Raw genomic sequence first — 17,086 nt, forward strand, 5'->3', positions numbered from 1 at the left:
AATAGCTCTTCGACCTCCTCCCCGCCCCCAAAACACGCAATTGCACCACAATGATGACGGTCACACAGAAAGTTTAGCTAAGTGCATTCATGTTTTCCCACAATTTTATTTGTTGGAAATTCGCAAGCGTCAGGATTTCAGTGACGTTACAGGATTTCTGGAGCCTTTGGTTAGCTGTACTTGCCTCCTAATTCAGGAATAACCACTACTCGTCATTACCAGCAGGGACATTGAAAACACCCGTTCAAACAAGATGTATATTTAAGACGGCAATGTTTCTTCTAAATGAATACAAGTGATTGCAAATACACACCCCCGTAAAATATTTCTCACTCACAGAGTACCAATCTGTGATGAAATGTAACCCTCCCTTTTATGGTAACCATTCCCATAGTGCTGTGCACTTTCTTGCCACGGAGCCATATTGAGTATGGATTCTTTATAAACAGGCTGAATGGGAACCGGAGGTTTTTTTTTATTTTGTCATCTTCAAATGAGGTTGTCGGCGATTGATCAATTTAGGCATTCCATGTCGAAGGAGCATATTATTTTACCAGCACGATGATAAGGTAATAAAACCTAAATATTAGGAAACTCTGTCCTGACTACTCTGCTTTAATAGTAGTCGGCGTTATTGGCAACAGAAGTCGAAAGACGTGATCGAGAGGCATTTTACTGCCGAATGTTGATACATTTCGATACAATGTTTCCATTGTGTTCCCGGAGATCCCGTATTGGTCATTTTGAGGCGACGTGTTCCATTTTGGAATGTTTAGGATTTTGTTGTGGTGTGAAATTGACACAACTGCCTGGTAACCAGGTTTGTTGCTATTAGCCTGGCCTTGTCCCACCATGTAGTCGGCAATTGCACTTTCTTGTGATTTTTCCAGCAACTTTAATTAAAACCTCGCAACATATTTGACTTGTAATCGTTTTATTCTCTGACAAGGTAGACTTGTCTTCCGGATCTGCTTTAGAATTTGTGTGTGTGTGTTTGCAATTGTAAAAATTTGATGTGTGTGTATATATTTAGTAGTCGAAGCACAACTCCTTTCTTGAGTGCTGGGAACTTTTTCGAAGGGTTTGGAGCGGCTAGTTGCAGACTGAGAGAAGTATATTTGTGAGCGTTGAGTTAATTACGAAAGTCGCTTACCAGCCCATGTTTGGTTAAGTGGACACTGGGAAGGAATTACTCGTGTTTCGTGCGAGCGTTTGGATTTTTAAAAATGTTTTTATGGAGTGTGGAAAGTAAGCTGGTTACATCTCGAATTCTGGACATTGGCTACCACTTACTGATCTTTTCAATTCCATTTGTGACCGGATTTCCAGTACAGTTTGGCCTTTGACGCTGTCATTTTATATTTCGCCACTTTTCTTTATTTAGGTGGTATTTAATCGAATTTTAAGATATTGGCAAAGGACGTTTTAAGATTTCCTATCAGCCTTTTTAAGGTAACGATACCATTGTATAAACGATACTACTGAATAAAGTATTAATTATTCATTATTTATAATATATGCTAATTAGTAAATCCAGCTTCATTTGCAGCAGGAATTGTGTACTTATGAGATATTTTAACTTGGTCTAAGCATAAAGAAAATCTCTCAGTTGGGCTCCACAGACAGTGATGTCTCAGTTTTATTATTTACCAGCTGGTCTCTCGTACATATGGTGTCAAAATCAAGTATAGTCTTCATTTGAAGTGGGCCTAAGGGCGTCTTCATGTGAAGTGTGCCCAAGGGCCAGGGGATAATTGGACCAGAGTGTGCATCTCTAATTCAGACCCCATTTTAAAGTCAAACGGATTTTGTTTTATCTCTTCTATATTCCTATGTCTGCATTTATAATGGCAACTGCCTATGTAAACTTGTCACATGTAATTACAACCTCTCACCAGTTGTGGTGCTGAAGTGTCACCACTAGCAGAAGGGTGTATTTACAGCATGACAAGTTTACAGTGATAGTTTCCATTATAAACGTAGATGTAGGAATTTAAAATGGAAAAGGTAGTCCAGATGTGCATGCAGATGTAAGATTTTTCATGCATTATATGTGTGGAAAAATCCTAATCTAAAAAGTTTTCAATTTTAAAGTGTGCTATGTTATGTGGAGGAGAGATAGTTGGATGTGGTTTGTCCCATGTCATTGCAAACATTTATTTCATTATAACTCTCACTGTTCATAGCAGGGAATTCAGTAAAATAAAAATGGAATGGGGTGGAATGAGAAGCAGGAAAACTAAACTGAGATGAGAATGGAAGAGGGACTGCATGCTATGTGGAGGCAATATCCAAAAAGTGCATTTCACTGTAAATGCCTGTGCTTTACAGAATTGATCTAAATGATGTCACAAGGTGAACTTGTGCACTTTAGGGATAAGCACGGTGAAGTGCACAATCTGGGCAAGAGTCATTCTTTCTATACAAATTAATACTAGTGTTGAAAATGGAATTGAATTTTATGTTTCTTTGTACTTAAATTGAGTTAACCATGATTTATATAATGTTCATCGTGAATGTGTTTTCCCCCTCCATTTAAGTTGATTATTTTATCACAGAAGTCCAGGACATCAGTTCTTGGAATAGTGTGTGTGTGCTCTTTTCATTTGAATTCAATACATTCTTTTTGGCCTTTCTTTGGATTCAGCTATTTGAATTTTGTGCAAGATCATGTCCCAGTTAAAGGAATGATCCAGGAAGACCATCTGTACAATGTCAGTTAGATTCCATAAGATTTAATTTCCCTGATTCATTGTATCATTTTTTTTATATGTATCTAGCCTCCTGATTTGAACTACTGTACCATTTTCTCATCATTCACGTGCTGCAGGACAGATGGTCGAGAGTGATGCCTCAGTGCCTAGCACAGGTTATGTAGTGTTTTCTTTTTAACTTACTATCCTGTAGTCAAAATAAAGGGTTTAAATTGCATAATATTTTCAGAATTCTTTCAACTTAAAATTAACTCCCATTATGGTAATATGGATAAATCCTACACTAAGTGAGGTAGGATTCTACGCATGTCCAGAGTCAATTCACTCAAACAACCAGGCCCAGTAGAAGATTAAATTATTTTGTGATGCAATAGAATTTGATTTGATAATGCTGGGATTTTATAATGCTGAGCACTTTAAAATGTTATTTTGAGGTAAATTTTATATAGAATAGTCTGACTAATTACACTGGGGCTTGTGAAACTTTTCATTATTAAGGGGGTATGCATTATAACAGGCTTTCAGTAACAGTAAGCTGTCAGGATGCAGTCTTAAATACTTCATGATTATAGGCTGTGAACATCCTGGTAACTCTAGGAGCAGAGCTGTGAGAAAACGGTTTAAAGGACCAGAGTTTGCACTCCCAACTTCGTGGCATCCAGATTTGTCTTTCTTTTATAAACTATTTTTAGTCGATTTTCCTTTCCACAAAATTGCTCTATCTTGCTGGGGGTAGGGGAGGGAAAGCGATGGAAAGAGTTGTCAAGGAGGCTTTTCCCACTTTTGAGTAATTCTGATGAGCAATGATGGGACCAGCAGCGATAATTCTAGAATAGACTGCTGCCCAAACTAGTCTGGACTGCCGACTGACTGAGCACAGCTTTTTCAAGAAGGAAGTGGTGAAAGGAGAGAGGAGGATGAGAATTAATTCTAAACTAGTAAATGTTGCTATAATAATTACTAATTATTTGCAAGAGTGAATTAAACACTTTATAAAGTACTGCATTCCTGAACCAGTAGCAACCATAGATTAAGCATACCAATGATTGTACTGCTGAGCTTTATACTAGAGTTTGTGAAGAAAATAGAAAAGGCAAATCTATGTAAAACATTACTTGGAGTACTGAGTCCATTTTTGGGTTCCAGACTATAAGAAGGATGTTCAGGCAATAGAGTGGGTATAGCGCAGATTCACTATAGAAACATAGAAAATAGGTGCAGGAGTAGGCCATTTGGCCCTTCTAGCCTGCACCGCCATTCAATGAGTTCATGGCTGAACATGCAACTTCAGTACCCCATTCCTGCTTTCTCACCATACCCCTTGATTCCCCTAGTAGTAAGGACTTCATCTAACTCCTTTTTGAATATATTTAGTGAATTGGCCTCAACAACTTTCTGTGGTAGAGGATTCCACAGGTTCACCACTCTCTGGGTGAAGAAATTCCTCCTCATCTCGGTCCCAAATGGCTTCCCTCTTATCCTTAGACTGTGTCCCCTGGTTCTGGACTTCCCCAACATTGGGAACATTCTTCCTGCATCTAACCTGTCTAACCCCGTCAGATTTTAAATGTTTCTATGAGGTCCCCTCTCATTCTTCTGAACTCCAGTGAATACAAGCCCAGTTGATCCAGTCTTTCTTGATAGGTCAGTCCCGCCATCCCGGGAATCAGTCTGGTGAACCTTCGCTGCACTCCCTCAATAGCAAGAATGTCCTTCCTCAGGTTAGGAGACCAAAACTGTACACAATACTCCAGGTGTGGCCTCACCAAGGCCCTGTACAATTGTAGCAACACCTCCCTGCCCTTGTACTCAAATCCCCTCGCTATGAAGGCCAACATGCCATTTGCTTTCTTAACCGCCTGCTGTACCTGCATGCCACCCTTCAATGACTGATGTACCATGACACCCAGGTCTCTTTGCACCTCCCCTTTTCCTAATCTGTCACCATTCAGATAATCGTCTGTCTCTCTGTTTTTACCACCAAAGTGGATAACCTCACATTTATCCACATTATACTTCATCTGCCATGCTTTTGCCCACTCACCTAACCTATCCAAGTCGCTCTGCAGCCTCATAGAATCCTCCTTGCAGCTCACACTGCCACCCAACTTAGTGTCATCCGCAAATTTGGAGATACTACATTTAATCCCTTCATCTAAATCATTAATGTACAGTGTAAACAGCTGGGGCCCCAGCACAGAACCTTGCGGTACCCCACTAGTCACTGTCTGCCATTCTGAAAAGTCCCCATTTACTCCTACTCTTTGCTTCCTGTCTGACAACCAGTTTTCAATCCATGTCAGCACACTACCCCCAATCCCATGTGCTTTAACTTTGCACATTAATCTCTTGTGTGGGACCTTGTCGAAAGCCTTTTGAAAGTCCAAATATACCACATCAACTGGTTCTCCCTTGTCCACTCTACTGGAAACATCCTCAAAAAATTCCAGAAGATTTGTCAAGCATGATTTCCCTTTCACAAATCCATGCTGACTTGGACCTATCATATTACCTCTTTCCAAATGCACTGCTATGACATCCTTAATAATTGATTCCATCATTTTACCCACTACCGATGTCAGGCTGACCGGTCTGTAATTCCCTGTTTTCTCTCTTCCCTCCTTTTTTAAAAAGTGGGGTTACATTGGCTACCCTCCACTCCCTAGGAACTGATCCAGAGTCAATGGAATGTTGGAAAATGACTGTCAATGCATCCACTATTTCCAAGGCCACCTCCTTAAGTACTCTGGGATGCAGTCCATCAGGCCCTGGGGATTTATCGGCCTTCAATCCCATCAATTTCCCCAACACAATTTCCCGACTAATAAGGATTTCCCTCAGTTCCTCCTCCTTACTAGACCCTCCGACCCCTTTTATATCCGGAAGGTTGTTTGTGTCCTCCTCAGTGAATACCGAACCAAAGTACTTGTTCAATTGGTCCGCCATTTCTTTGTTCCCCGTTATGATTTCCCCTGATTCTGACTGCAGGGGACCTACGTTTGTCTTTACTAACCTTTTTCTCTTTACATATCTATAGAAACTTTTGCAATCCGTCTTAATGTTCCCTGCAAGCTTCTTCTCGTACTCCATTTTCCCTGCCCTAATCAAACCCTTTGTCCTCCTCTGCTGAGTTCTAAATTTCTCCCAGTCCCCGGGTTCGCTGCTATTTCTGGCCAATTTGTATGCCACTTCCTTGGCTTTAATGCTATCCCTGATTTCCCTTGATAGCCACGGTTGAGCCACCTTCCCTTTTTTATTTTTACGACAGACAGGAATGTACAATTGTTGTAGTTCATCCATGCGGTCTCTAAATGTCTGCCATTGCCCATCCACAGTCAACCCCTTCAGTATCATTCGCCAATCTATCCTCTCCAATTCACGCCTCATACCTTCAAAGTTACCCTTCTTTAAGTTCTGGACCATGGTCTCTGAATTAAGTGTTTCATTCTCCATCCTAATGCAGAATTCCACCATATTATGGTCACTCTTCCCCAAGGGGCCTCGCACAACGAGATTGCTAATTAATCCTCTCTCATTACACAATACCCAGTCTAAGATGGCCTCCCCCCTAGTTGGTTCCTCGACATATTGGTCTAAAAAACCATCCCTTATGCACTCCAGAAAATCCTCCTCTACCGTATTGCTTCCAGTTTGGTTAACCCAATCTATGTGCATATTAAAGTCACCCATTATAACTGCTGCACCTTTATTGCACGCACCCCTAATTTCCTGTTTGATGCCCTCTCCAACATCACTACTACTGTTTGGAGGTCTGTACACAACTCCCACTAACGTTTTTTGTCCTTTGGTATTCTGCAGCTCTACCCATATAGATTCCACATCATCCAAGCTAATGTCCTTTCTAACTATTGCCTTAATTTGCTCCTTAACCAGCAATGCTACCCCACCTCCTTTTCCTTTTATTCTATCTTTCCTGAATGTTGAATACCCCTGGATGTTGAGTTCCCAGCCCTGATCATCCTGGAACCACGTCTCCGTAATCCCAATCACATCATATTTGTTAACATCTATTTGCACAGTTAATTCATCCACTTTATTGCGGATACTCCTTGCATTAAGACACAAAGCCTTCAGGCTTGTTCTTTTAACACCCTTTTTCCTTTTAGAATTTTGCTGTACAGTGGCTCCTTTTGTTCTTTGCCTTGGGTTTCTCTGCCCTCCACTTTTCCTCATCTCCTTTCTGTCTTTTGCTTTTGCCTCCTTTTTGTTTCCCTCTGTCTCCCTGCATTGGTTCCCATCCCCCTGCCATATCAGTTTAAATCCTCCCCAACAGCACTAGCAAACACTCCCCCTAGGACATTGGTTCCGGTCCTGCCCAGGTGCAGACCGTCCGGTTTGTACTGGTCCCACCTCCCCCAGAACCGGTTCCAATGCCAAATTCGTGGGTAAACTGAGTGCTCGTTCGGGATTTTTTTGAACCCGGGACCTCTCGCAAATTTCAAGTAATAACCCCAAAGCGAGAATCGTACCCCTAGACCAACGAGAAACTTGTTTTATAGATGCAAAGAAAGGCTTGAAAAATTGGGGTTGTTTTCATTAGAACAGAGAAGAATAAGGGGTAATTTGATGGAGCTGCTTAACTTTATGAAGAGATTAGATAGAAATTGACTGTTTCCAGTAATTGAGGGGCCTAGAATGAAGGTACAGTAGAGTACAGCATTAGATGCAAGAGATTTAGGACAAAGGGCAGGAGAAACTTTTTTTTACACAGGGTGGTGAGACTGTAATTTGAAGTAGAGATCATGTCCCCGAAATTCAGTGTCGCCAGAAAGCTGGTGGTAGTAAGAGCTTTTTCCTCCGATTAACGCCGCAATCATTGTCGGCCATTGCATCCAAATTCTTGACCACAAAAAAGCGTTCCAGTCTTATTAGCCCTTCAAACCTGAAAATTGCAGTCTTAATTGGGGCGTTATTCCCACGGGAAATTCACCCTTAGGGTGATGTGGCAGCTGCTATTGCAGCACAGGCGCGAGGGAACGAGTGTATTGGTGCTGCGATGGCCGCAGCTCTGCAAGAATCGACGGAGCATCTAAGTGCTGTTATATCTGGTGGCTTTCAGACTGTGGCTGCTCGCATGCAGTCTCAGCTGGATGCCCCCTGAGACCTCAGTGTTGCTTTCGCGGCTGGGTCCACCACGGGCCACAGGGGACCTTCTGGCGTGGTGCCACTGCACCGACCCAAGCTCCCTCAGATTGGTGGTGGTGTTACTGTGCTGCCCCTGGTGAGTTACTCCAGCTCCTCAGGCCAGGATACGGATGATGCGCTCCCTCCGGCTTGCAGCATTCCTGGCCCCAGACCTGTCACTCCGCCAGTGCCTCCACACGTGGCCTCGCCCGTGCCAAGCCAGACTGAACCTCCCAGGAAAGTATTGACCAGTCTCCAGCCAGTCCTTTCAGGCCCAAAGCTACTCAAGGACGTCCTAGAAGGACATCGGCAGCTTCTACACGGGGAAGACAGCGGCCTTTCCACACCCATGAGTCAGCCACAGGGGAGGCAGCGTTGGTGGTACTTCTCCAGTGCTTTGATGTGTCCTCTGTATATAGTCCACATCTCTGAGCCATACAGCCCTGTAGACCATAAGCTTGGTGCCAGAATTGAAACACTCTCTTCCTCAGGTGACCGAAGGCTGCGCTGGCACACTGGAGGCAGTGTTGGACCTAGTCATTGATGTCTGCTCTTGCTGACAGTAGGCTCCTGAGGAATGGAAAATGGTCCACGTTGTCCAAGGCCTCACCATGGCTTTTGATAACCGGCGGGGGTGGGGGCAGTGCTGTGTGGCAGGGTCAGGTTGATAGAGGATCTTTGTCTTACAGATGTTTAGTGTAAGGCCAATGCTTTCATAAGCCTTGGAGAAGGTGTTGAAGATGGCTTGGAGTTTGGCCTCCGACTGTGTGCAGACGCAAGTGTCGTCTGTGTACTTTAGTTCGATGACAGAGGATGGATTGGATCTAGCCTGGAGGCGGCGGAGGTGGAACGGATTCCCATTTGTTACTGCGTGGAATGCTGGGCTGGGGCGATGTTTCCAGTCTGAGCCCCTGGATTGAGATTTCAGTTTTCTCTTTGTGAATCTTGGGATTTCCCTCTCCCTCTCCTCCTTCTCGCTCTCTCGCTCTCGCTCTCGCCCCCTCCCTCGCCTTCTCTCTCTCTCCCCTTGAGTGCGATTCTGTGCTCAACTCCTCTGATCCATTGAAGAGGCTCCTGGAATAAAAACAGAAAATGCGGGAAATCTCCTGGACTTGTTGCTGAGCAATACGGAACTGGCTCCGGGATCTCGCCCCGTCTGGAGCTCACTGATCTCCCCCACTTACTGGACTTCTCTGCTGCCGACACAGCTGCTATCGTCTAGCTAAACCGGCTCCGAAATCTCTGCCACTCTGCACCAGCCCTAAAAGCTGGTGGGGGCACCGTCAGTTGAAGGGCCGGCTTCTGAACGTTGAAAATGGGTCCGGGGGCGGAGCGATAGCAGTGTGCTCTTTTACCGTGTTAATAATGCCGCAAGCCCCACATTGCCACGAGAGTCGGTCGATCGTCGCGGTGGCCCATAACGCTGCAAGACCACTTGGGCCTAATTTACGTTGGGGCGACCAGTTGAGCCCAAAGCAGCGCCCATTCGATTTTGACAAATGGCCGCTGCAAACGGGCCGTAATGGTCCTTCCCAGGACCGTGAATCTCGGGGCCCATGTCAATATATAAGAATGTGTTAGATATTATTGAAGGAAGGGGGAATAAATGGATACAGGAACAAGGCAGGCACATAAGATTATGACTGTTGCTTGTATGGAGGATAATCACCAACATGGATTGGTTGGGCCAAGTAGCCTGTTACCGTGCTGTAATCTCTATGTAGAAGGTGGAAATGCACATACACCAAGAGGATCACTTTATACTGAACTTGGCCTGAGTATCACTGGCTTAGTTTAAGTTGCTTACTTCCGAAACTGGTATTTTCTAGCATATGAAATAGATGACATGTGCATATCTCATTACAGCAAGACTCAAGTGAGCAGTTTGTATTGCAATGAATTGCTACAGTGTCTATTTATGCACAACTATTGTAATAGAATACAAATGTTGGTGATTACAAGCTGTGTGCATCTGTCTTCACACTGAAACTTGCTACGTGACCACTTCTGTCTATATCAGATGTTCCCCAAGTACATCCAAAAGCTTCTCTCTCTAATCATGTTTTTTACAGTTTGTTGGACCTTTCTTTCCAGTCAGTGAAAGATTGGGTCCAGAAGCTTAGAGCACTAATTCAGAAGGAGATGGCTGATTCTGCCTGAAAGTGTCAGCTTGACTCAGTGGTAGCAAGCTTGCTGCTGAGTCAGATTATGGGTTCAAACCCCAATCTACAACTTGAGCACCTCATCTAGGCTAACACTTCAGTGGAGCACTGAGGAGGTGCTGTTTTTGGAGATGCTGTCTTTCAGATGAGACATTGGGCCTCAGATCTCATTCAATCTGCCTGTTCTGGTGGATGTCAAAAATCCCATGGCATTAATCAAATAAGTTCTGCAGGTCTCCCAGTTTCCTGGCAAACATTTATCCCTCAACCAACATCACTGAAACAGATCAACGGGTTTTGTATCTCCTTTGCTGTTTGTGGGACCTTGCTATATGGAAACTAGCAAGTCATTCATTGGCTGTGAAGTGCTTTGTAATGTCCTGGGAATGTGGAAGATGCTATATAAATGCTTGTTTGTTCTTCCTTTTGAAATAAAAAAAATTAAAGGTGCATCTGTACAACAATTCCCATTTGGGGAGCAGGGGAGGGAAAGAAAGAGTGTTTTTTTGCCAAAGATTCAAACTCTGCTCCATTGGGGGCACTGCTGAAGTAATAATTTCCAGATCAGGTACATGATGTTCCTGCTAATATTTTGAATTCTTGGACATCCATCCCACCTATTTGCATTTATAATGGGAGCCTCAAGCATAGCTGAAGTCTGCGTACAGGCATCGGGACTGATTGTAGCAGCCATTTTTATGGCAAAGGCCCCTTTAGGAGCCCTGTGCAGCTGCCGATAGCATCACAATTTCCTAGAATCAGCTACTAAGAATTACTACACTCCAGCAGGCAGATTTATGAGTGAGCCAAGATCAAGAAGGCACATGCTTTTACCTACCATCATTGTTATATCAAATGACTCCCTTATGGCTGTGCAGCTCCCTAGTGAAGCAAATTACCTTAAGAAAACCTGCTGAGCAAGAGGAGCATTTTCAGGCATATTAAGGGTAGTTATTGACCTATTCGCTGCTAAACTCTACCGTGTACAACATCACAAGAGATTTTCTTAAGCTGTCGGTCTTTTTTTACAATACTGCAACAGCATTTAATTTAAATCTCCATTTTCACACAAATAAACTTGAGACTAGTACCATGGCATTCTGCACCAAAACAAAAGATCTGTACAGAGTATCAATGGTGAAGCTTTAGACACTGCTCCATAACATCAATGTTTTTTCACCCCCATGTAGATCAAGTGAATCAGAGGCTGGACTGTGTTTGTACAAAATGCAGAAGACATACAATGTTCATTTCGGTCATGTTGTAAACTGGACAGCGTCAGCACGTGAAAAATCTTGTAGGGTTGCAATTGTGTTACAAAACCAATGTGTATTTATCCAAAAAGTGAGTATCTTTATTAGTTTAGATGCATAATTGTGTTTTCTTGTTGCAGGAATGCAAATTAGGAAAGGTTGCAGGGTGACTGGGAGTTCGTATCCTCTGGTGACTGGGAGTTTGTATCCTCTAGTGACTGACAGTGTTATCTGCTCTGGTTCTGCCGACTCCCAACTCTATTCACACTGTCACGAGTATACCACAGAATTATGGACCAAGAATATGAGCGGAGGCTTCTTCGACAAACACATTTCCAAAATGTCTCTGAAAATATGCTTTCCCCGGTAAGTGAAAATGGAACATCAGCTTGTTCAGCAGTGGGTTATGATAAGTTATAGTTAGCCTTACAAAAGAGAGATTCATATTTCACTGCTAGGGAGATACTGTGCCATGTGCTTGTAGCTTGAAAGTTAATTTATGTTTTCAGCACATCATTAGTGGAGTAGAGATTTATGTTATTTTGGTACCTAGGATAAATTAACCAGCAAGGTTGACATGTACTTGGGATTCTCACAGAAATGCCATTCTTTTGGTATTTAATATTCTGAATTGTGCTTTTGTAAAGTGGTTTTATCTTGCAAAACCTAAGTGTTCAGGTTCCTCACTTAAAATATTGTGATATGCCACAACCCTAATGTAGAATACGCACTTGTAGCTCCCCTTCCGATAGAAAACATTTCATACGGTTCTCTGCGATTAAACAATCCCAAAGACTGGATGGGATCCTCACAGGCACCTAAACCATGTCATTATCTGAGGGTGTGGCCATAATATTCTAGGGATGATCTGAAATGTATTCTCCCAGGATTTTTTTAAAGTTATTGTATATTGGTGAGCTTTTGTGTATTTTGTAAGAAAGCATTTCTATGTGCCTTGGTCAATTTATCCAGTGAGTAGTTGAACCATACAGAGTTGTGAGCTCTGGTTTATGCTGAGTTAGTTTGCCCTGGTAAACATAGAAAATAGATGCAGGAGTAGGCCATTTGGCTCTTCGGGCCTGCACTGCCATTCAATAAGATCATAGCTGATCATTCCCTCAGTACCCCTTTCCTGTTTTCTCTCCATACCCCTTGATCCCCTTAACCGTAAGGGCCATATCTAACTCCTTCTTGAATATATTCAATGAACTGGCATCAACAACTCTCTGCGGCAGGGAATTCCATAGGTTAACAACTCTGAGTGAAGAAGTTTCTCCTCATTTCAGTCCTAAATGGCCTACCCCTTATCCTATGCAGGGAGACCGAGGGAAACAAAAAGGAGGCAAAAGCAAAAGACAAAGGAGATGAGGAAAAGTGGAGGGCAGAGAAACCCAAGGCAAAGAACAAAAAGGGCCACTGTACAGCAAAATTCTAAAAGGACAAAGGGTGTTAAAAAAACAAGCCTGAAGGCTTTGTGTCTTAATGCAAGGAGTATCCGCAATAAGGTGGATGAATTAATTGTGCAAATAGATGTTAACAAATATGATGTGTTTGGGATTACGGAGACGTGGCTCCAGGATGATCAGGGCTGGGAACTCAACATTCAGGGGTATTCAACATTCAGGAAGGATAGAATAAAAGGAAAAGAAGGTGGGGTAGCATTGCTGGTTAAAGAGGAGATTAATGCAATAGTTAGGAAAGACATTAGCTTGGATGATGTGGAATCTATATGGGTAGAGCTGCAGAACACCAAAGGGCAAAAAACGTTAGGAGTTGTGTACAGACCTCCAAACAGTAATAGGGATGTTGGGGAGGGCATCAAACAGGAAATTAGGGGTGCATGCAATAAAGGTGTAGCAGTTATAATGGGTGACTTTAATATGCATATAGATTGGGCTAGCCAAACTGGAAGCAATACGGTGGAGGAGGATTTCCTGGAGTGCATAAGGGATGGTTTTCTAGACCAATATGTTGAGGAACCAACTAGGGGGGAGACCATCTTAGACTGGGTGTTGTGTAATGAGAGAGGATTAATTAGCAATCTCATTGTGCGAGGCCCCTTGGGGAAGAGTGACCATAATATGGTGGAATTCTGCATTAGGATGGAGAATGAAACAGTTAATTCAGAGACCATGGTCCAGAACTTAAAGAAGGGTAACTTTGAAGGTATGAGGCGTGAATTGGCTAGGATAGATTGGCGAATGAATACTTAGGGGGTTGACTGTGGATGGGCAATGGCAGACATTTAGAGACCGCATGGATGAATTACAACAATTGTACATTCCTGTCTGGCGTAAAAATAAAAAAGGGAAGTTGGCTCAACTGTGGCTATCAAGGGAAATCAGGGACAGTATTAAAGCCAAGGAAGTGGCATACAAATTGGCCAAAAATAGCAGCGAACCTGAGGACTGGGAGAAATTTAGAACTCAGCAGAGGAGGACAAAGGGTTTGATTAGGGCAGGGAAAATGGAGTACGAGAAGAAGCTTGCAGGGAACATTAAGGCGGATTGCAAAAGTTTCTATAGGTATGTAAAGAGAAAAAGGTTAGTAAAGACAAACGTAGGTCCCCTGCAGTCAGAATCAGGGAAAGTCATAACGGGGAACAAAGAAATGGCAGACCAATTGAACAAGTACTTTGGTTCGGTATTCACTAAGGAGGACACGAACAACCTTCCGGATATAAAAGGGGTCAGATGGTCTAGTAAGGAGGGGGAACTGAGGGAAATCTTTTAGTCGGGAAATTGTGTTGGGGAAATTGATGGGATTGAAGGCCGATAAATCCCCAGGGCCTAATGGACTGCATCCCAGAGTACTTAAGGAGGTGGCCTTGGAAATAGCGGATGCATTGACAGTCATTTTCCAACATTCCATTGACTCTGGATCAGTTCCTATGGAGTGGAGGGTAGCCAATGTAACCCCACTTTTTAAAAAAGGAGGTAGAGAGAAAACAGGGAATTATAGACCGGTCAGCCTGACCTCAGTAGTGGGTAAAATGATGGAATCAATTATTAAGGATGTCATAGCAGTGCATCTGGAAAATGGTGACATGATGGGTCCAAGTCAGCATGGATTTGTGAAAAGGAAATCATGCTTGACAAATCTTCTGGAATTTTTTGAGGATGTTTCCAGTAAAGTGGACAAAGGAGAACCAGTTGATGTGGTATATTTGGACTTTCAGAAGGCTTTCGACAAAGTCCCACACAAGAGATTAATGTGCAAAGTTAAAGCACATGGGATTGGGGGTAGTGTGCTGACGTGGATTGAGAACTGGTTGTCAGACAGGAAGCAAAGAGTAGGAGTAAACGGGTACTTTTCAGAATGGCAGGCAGTGACTAGTGGGGTGCCGCAAGGTTCTGTGCTGGGGCCCCAGCTGTTTACATTGTACATTAATGATTTAGACTCGGGGATTAAATGCAGTATCTCCAAATTTGCGGATGACACTAAGTTGGGTGGCAGTGTGAGCTGCGAGGAGGATGCTATTAGGCTGCAGAGTGACTTGGATAGATTAGGTGAGTGGGCAAATGCATGGCAGATGAAGTATAATGTGGATAAATGTGAGGTTATCCACTTTGGTGGTAAAAACAGAGAGACAGACTATTATCTGAATGGTGACAGATTAGGAAAAGGGAAGGTGCAACGAGACCTGGGTGTCATGGTACATCAGTCATTGAAGGTTAGCATACAGGTACAGCAGGCGGTTAAGAATGCAAATGGCATGTTGGCCTTCATAGCGAGGGGATTTGAATACAGGGGCAGGGAGGTGTTGCTACAGTTGTACAGGGCCTTGGTGAGGCCACACCTGGAGTATTGTGTACAGTTTTGGTCTCCTAACTTGAGGAAGGACATTCTTGCTATTGAGGGAGTGCAGCGAAGATTCACCAGACTGATTCCCGGGATGGCGGGACTGACCTATCAAGAAAGACTGGATCAATTGGGCTTGTATTCACTGGAGTTCAGAAGAATGAGAGGGGACCTCATGGAAACATTTAAAATTCTGACGGGGTTAGACAGGTTAGATGCAGGAAGAATGTTCCCAATGTTGGGGAAGTCCAGAACCAGAGGTCACAGCCTAAGGATAAGGGGTAAGCCATTTAGGACCGAGATGCGGAGGAACTTCTTCACCCAGAGAGTGGTGAACCTGTGGAATTCTCTACCACAGAAAGTTGTTGAGGCCAATTCACTAAATATATTCAAAAAGGAGTTAGATGAGGTCCTTACTACTAGGGGGATCAAGGGGTATGGCGAGAAAGCAGGAATGGGGTACTGAAGTTTCATGTTCAGCCATGAACTCATTGAATGGCGGTGCAGGCTAGAAGGGCCGAATGGCCTACTCCTGCACCTATTTTCTATGTTTCTATATTCAAATCTCCTAGCTATGAAGACCAACATACCATTTGCCGTCTTCACCGCCTGCTGTACCTGCATGCCCACTTTCAGTGACTGATGAACCATGACACCCAGGTCTCGTTGTACCTCCCCTTTTCCTAATCTGCCATCCAGATAATATTCTGCCTTCGTGTTTTTGCCCCCAAAATGGATAACCTCACATTTATTCACATTATACTGCATCTGCCATGCATTTGCCCACTCACCTAACCTGTCCAAATCACCCTGCAGCCTCTTGGCGTCCTCCTCACAGCTCACATCGCCACCCAGTTTAGTGTGATCTGCAAACTTGGAGATATTGCACTCAATTCCTTCATCTAAATCATTAATGTATATTGTAAATAGCTGAGGTCCCAGCATTGAGCCCTGCGGCACTGCACTAGTCACTGCCTGTCATTCTGAAAAGGACCCGTTTTTCCTGACTCTCTGCTTCCTGTCTGCCAACCAGTTCTCTATCCACGTCAGTACATTACCCCCAATACTATGCGCTTTGATTTTGCACACCAATCTCTTGTGCGGGACCTTGTCAAAAGCCTTTTGAAAGTCCAAATACACCACATGCACTCGTTCTCCCTTGTCCACTCTGCTAGTTACATCCTCAAACAATTCCAGAAGATTTGTCAAGCATGATTTCCCTTTCATAAATCCATGCTGACTTGGTCCAATCCTGTCACTGCTTTCCAAATGCGCTGCTATTTCATCCTTAATGATTGATTCCAACATTTTCCACACTTCTGATGTCAGGCTAACAGGTCTATAATTACCCGTTTTTCCCTCCCTCCTTTTTTTAAAAAGTGGTGTTACATTAGCTACCCTCCAGTCCATAGGAACTGATCCAGAGTCAATAGACTGTTGGGACATGATCACCAATGCATCCACTATTTCTAGGGCCACTTCCTTAAGTACTCTGGGATGCAGACTATCAGGCCCTGGGGATTTATAGGCCTTCAATCCCATCAATTTCCCAAACACAATTTCCTGCCTAATAAGGATATCCTTCAGTTCCTCCTTCTCACTAGACCTACTATCCTCAAGTACATTCGGAAGGTTATTTGTGTCTTCTATCATGAAGACAGAACTGAAGTATTTGTTCAATTGGTCTACCATTTCTTTGTTCCCCATTATAAATTCACCTGAATCTGACTGCAAGGGACCTACGTTTGTCTTCACTAATCTTTTTCTCTTCACATATTTATAGAAGCTTTTGCAGTCAGTTTTTATGTTAGACCACATCTGGAGTACTGTACAGTTCTGGGCACTGCACCTTCTAAAGGATAGATTGGCCTTCTATGTTTCTATGTTGGCATGCAGCTACAGCAGGCGGTGAAGAAGGCAAATGGTATGTTGGCCTTCATAGCAAGGGGATTTGAGTATCGGAGCAGGGAAGTCTTACTGCAGTTGTACAGGGCCTTGGTGAGGCCCCACC

The 17,086-nt window shown here is 43.4% G+C and overlaps 1 protein-coding gene across 4 annotated transcripts in view; it reads left to right on the forward strand.

Moving 5' to 3' along the window:
- The first annotated feature begins 420 nt into the window (after window positions 1-420).
- The window catches only part of LOC139268083 (fizzy-related protein homolog), a 69,936-nt gene continuing 53,270 nt past the window's right edge, over window positions 421-17,086 (forward strand). For 2 of the 4 annotated variants that reach the window (XM_070886094.1, XM_070886097.1), the window contains exons 1-2: window positions 421-569; window positions 11,415-11,640. In XM_070886094.1, the coding sequence (XP_070742195.1) occupies window positions 11,566-11,640 (75 nt within the window). In that variant the 5' untranslated portion in view covers window positions 421-569; window positions 11,415-11,565. Of the gene's footprint in view, window positions 570-1,407; window positions 1,453-2,780; window positions 2,870-11,414; window positions 11,641-17,086 lie in introns of those variants that run through there. The other 2 variants (XM_070886095.1, XM_070886096.1) reach the window with 2 other exon arrangements.

The sequence above is a fragment of the Pristiophorus japonicus genome, chromosome 8 (assembly GCF_044704955.1).
Source record: "Pristiophorus japonicus isolate sPriJap1 chromosome 8, sPriJap1.hap1, whole genome shotgun sequence".
NCBI classification, from domain to species: Eukaryota; Metazoa; Chordata; class Chondrichthyes; family Pristiophoridae; genus Pristiophorus; species Pristiophorus japonicus.